This window comes from Gymnoscopelus braueri (assembly GCF_963280865.1).
Source record: "Gymnoscopelus braueri genome assembly, chromosome: 13".
In the NCBI taxonomy this organism is placed as follows: Eukaryota; Metazoa; Chordata; class Actinopteri; order Myctophiformes; family Myctophidae; genus Gymnoscopelus; species Gymnoscopelus braueri.
This window is the reverse complement of record NC_137615.1, coordinates 19,976,838-19,980,968: the sequence shown is the minus strand read 5'-3', so window position 1 is coordinate 19,980,968 and position 4,131 is coordinate 19,976,838. Positions and strand designations below refer to the sequence as shown.

The 4,131-nt window shown below is 42.0% G+C and overlaps 1 protein-coding gene across 1 annotated transcript; it reads right to left on the bottom strand.

The window, feature by feature from the left end:
* Positions 1-437: 437 nt before the first annotated feature.
* On the bottom strand, positions 438-3,377 carry uncx (UNC homeobox; the record flags this gene model as incomplete). The annotated part of the gene is made up of 3 exons (XM_080448194.1): positions 438-1,547; positions 2,457-2,632; positions 3,122-3,377. 3 exons carry the CDS (start codon positions 3,375-3,377, stop codon positions 438-440), a joined length of 1,542 nt encoding a protein of 513 aa, XP_080304320.1.
* Positions 3,378-4,131: the final 754 nt, after the last annotated feature.

Genomic DNA, 4,131 nt, shown 5'->3' with positions numbered 1-4,131 from the left:
ATATGTTTATGGTTGGATACAGGATAGGTGGGCACTACGGACATCTGGGCACCTCGAAGTAAAATGGCTATTTTGTCCAAAATGTAAAAAAAAAAAAAAAAAAAAAAAAAAAATGGTCTTAAGTAATGTAAAGTATAGGCCTACATGATGTGAACATGCACGGCACATCATTATCAGACTTGTATCCTTCAACTTCTTGTTTATGCCCCAAAATGACTGGATATAGGCCTACAGGTTTTGTATCAATTGTAGAAATATTAGACCTTAATTGTCGAATGTTTAAGCATGTTCTATGCATCACTTTACTTTCCTTAAGACCATTATTCAAATATATATATATATTTTTAACATTTTGGACAAAATAGCCAATTTCACATCGAGGTGCCCAGATGTCCCTATGCCCACCTATCCTGCTACCTTCTGGTTTACCCAAGGATTTATTCCATATCGACATCTTTAGAGTCTGTCTTTGTCTCTGGTGGACTGTTGTTTGTCGTTACAGACTTGGAGTAGTCTTTCTCTAAAAGTTCTTTCCTCTCTGATTGAAAGGATTTGGAATCGGCGGTGAGTCTAGGAGGTTCTGGACTGTCATCGTCTGCAAAGCACGTGTCACTGCAACTAGCTGAAGTCTGACTCATAGTGGGAACGCTTCCCCGGTCTGGGCTCAAGCTCTGTGGTGGTGGTGGTGCACCTGCTGTCTTTTTCTCCGACACCACCACCTGCCCCATGATTGATAACGCATCATTGTGTGTGGTATCATCGGAGGAGTTCGTGTTATTCTTACATCCTGTGGTCACTGAGATACCGCGGTGGTCACCGGATGGACTTCGTTGCGCTGAGTTCTCAGGGCTGCTGTCAGAGGAGTCTGGCGCAGCTGTCTTCAAAGCCGTCTGAGGAACAATGAATCCCAGCGGCTGATGGGTGATAGGGTAGAGCAAGAAGTGTCCTTTCCCGATCAAAGGCCGCGACGAGGGTAAGGCAGAGAATCCATCGACGTGTGTTTTGCGCCTCGGCCTGGAGTCCGACAGGAGGCTCTCAACGCTAAAGGGGTTTAGTTTTTGAAGGTTGGAGGCTCTGTTATTATTGGCACATATTAGGCTCTGCTGTTGACTGCTGCTGTCGGACGAGTCCAGCTCGGATCCGCCAGCATCTTGAAGGTTCAAGTGTCTTTGGTTCTGGGCTGTATTACTATTATGATGAGGTGTTTGGTCGCAGCTCGATTGCATTTGGTTTCTGCCGGGAGGAGGGGGGTCAAAATGGAGGCCCGCGTGCTCACTGTCCGTCACGTGTGACACGCCGCTGTCACTGTCTGATCCCGGGGTGTGAAATAAGTCCCCGTGAAGAAGTTTGTTCTGCGACCTCAACAGCCTTCGCTCCTGTTTTCTCTTCTTCTTCTCCACTCTGTCCAGCTCTCTCCTGGCGATCTCCTCCGCGTCCATCGGCTCCCCGCTGCAGGTCGTGGGGTGAGAGTTGTGCGCCGGTCGGCCAGGACCCTTCTTTGTGTTCTCTTTTTTTCTCCACTTGGCTCTCCGATTTTGAAACCATACCTATACAGTCAGAGCAGATGCAAACAATAAGCTTATGATGTCACGCATAAAAAATATAAAAATAATAATCAACACCCTCCTGTAGCAATTTGAATGGTTAGCAAGCATCTAGGCTAGATCTTCTAAACAACAACATAATTTGGCCTATAGTTGATTGTTGTTTATTTTTAATATAAGACGTTTTTGGGGTAGGCCTAGTTCAAAGAGTAGCCTGTTTATATGAGCTGGTAAATATTATTTAAGCTCACAGCCCTACAATTAGTTGTTGGTTCCATATTAAGTTGCAGTCATGTTTATAAGAAGATGTCATTTTACCACACCATAAGGCCTAAAACGCAATAACAAAAACCTCAGATCAATAAATATCCCTCTGGGATATCTTCAGAATAAAGTAGACGTGTGTAATAATAAAACGCATCAAAACTATGCATTTATGTTTCTTTCATGTTTTCCCATTCAAGCATTCCTTTTATAGCATGCAGTGGGAAGTCCAAAATTCTGAAAAAGTTATTTGAATTAGACAAAAGTTGATAAACCTACCATATTTTTCCCCACATAAATAAATGTTTGATAAAACAAATTTATTTTATTTATATGGCACTTTTTAATACAGGGTTACAGAGTGCCTTATCTATACAGAATAGCACTAACTTAGGCTACTCTGTTTTCAACCCATCTATTGACAGTCAGACTTCTGTGTAATAAGTCTTTCACAATTGTTTTAATTAATTATTTGCCTATACACACAATGGCCCAAAACTGGACCATCTGACTTAAATAACCACTGACATTATATTGACTATTTGGGAAACATAAATGAGATAAATCAAGAAAACATTGCATTGTTTATTATAGCCACGTTAACACGTTATAACAAATACAAAAACAAAATTGAAAACTATTATTTACCTGAACCCTCGATTCTATCAAGTCCAAACGGAGAGCCAGTGCCTCTCTCATGAAAACGTCGGGATAGTGGCTCTCATTAAAAGCCTTCTCTAATTCTTCCAGCTGCCAACCTGTGAAATTTGTGCGAGTTCGTCGTCTCTTGCAACCAGGGCTATCTTTGTCTGGGTCCCCCGAGTCTGACATGAGAATAAAACATTGAGAGCATGTAAATAAAAGACACAAATAAAATGCCGAACATTTTTTACATTTAAATGGTATTTCTTATCCCAGCAAATATTTCTGAGATTGAAAATAGCCATAGTCTGTCATTTTGTTGTTGTTGTTGTTTCTATCTTTTTTAAATGCAATTATCACTATAATACATTATTAAACCGAACGCTATATTTTAGAAGAGTTGTGCACGTGTTGTAACATAAGTGTTAAGCTTATCATTTATGACTGTCATAATCATAACAACAATCAATGTTGTGTGAGTGTCATATCTTCAGCTTTCGACTATCACAATTTAGTGGAGGCAATGCATTATCTTTATCCTCTTTATGGTTTGGATTCCCGTTTAATTAAAACGCTATATGAAGACATCACAACATGGTTTCAGCGTCTTTTGTTTTGGATCTGGTCGACCGCCAACCACGAGAAACGTTATTATATCTATTTCTGCTTACCTGTCAGTTTATAGTGCTGATTATCTCCATTCATACCGCAGCCCGAGGACAAGAGCGGGTTCGAATTAACCACGGAAGCCGTGCAGGAACCATTGAGTAATCCGTCTATTGAGAAGGGAACGGCCGCGGATTGAAGTTGATGACCGGCTAATTCGTAAACATGATGGTGGCTCAGATGGTAGGGAAAGCCCATCATCCCGCCGAGAGAGCCTCCGAACTGGGCATGAGGTGCGTCCAGTATCCTGCTGTCCATCATCATCCAGCAGGCGAAAGGAAACGACGTCTGGAGGCTGATGGGGATGTGGATTTAAAAAGCATGCAGCAGCGAGGAGTGTGGCCGGCGAGCGTGAGGGGACATGATGTGAAGGGAGGGATGAGCTGTACTTTATCCACATGAACCTTCCAATAATTAGCCTCGGCTTTGGGAATTTGAGACCAATGAGAAACGGTAATCGACTCTGACGTCAGAGACGTGGTCTCGGCGAACGCTTTCCATATCGATTGCTAATTAAACCTGACATCCACCTCAATAAACAATATCAGAGCTGTCACAACAAGACAGGAGGTCTTTGATAAGAACTACATCGCAACTACACGGGGGACCACCGAGGAAACCCAGCGAAAGACCAGGCTAGGAATCGGCTGCGGACGGTTATAGCCCCCCTATGTTTGGCCAACGTATAAATCTAGGCTAAATCTTTACCGTTTTAGCTGGAAACTGTTTGTATACATAATAGGCTATTGAATGGCACGGTGCTAAAACAAAGGGCCTGACGCCGAGATTATTATTTGAAAGGAATGGATGGTTTGTTTCATACTTTCATATTAAAGCATCACACAAAGGTAAAGCCTTGAGAGTAATGCCAGTCCTCCACACCAAAGCATGAAGGTCTGTCATATGGCCAAACAAGCGTTATGGCTAATTAGGCTTTATTACATTTTACATTAAAAACAACAAAGACTTAGGCTATTAGAACAGAACAGAATAGAATAGAATAGAATAGAATAGA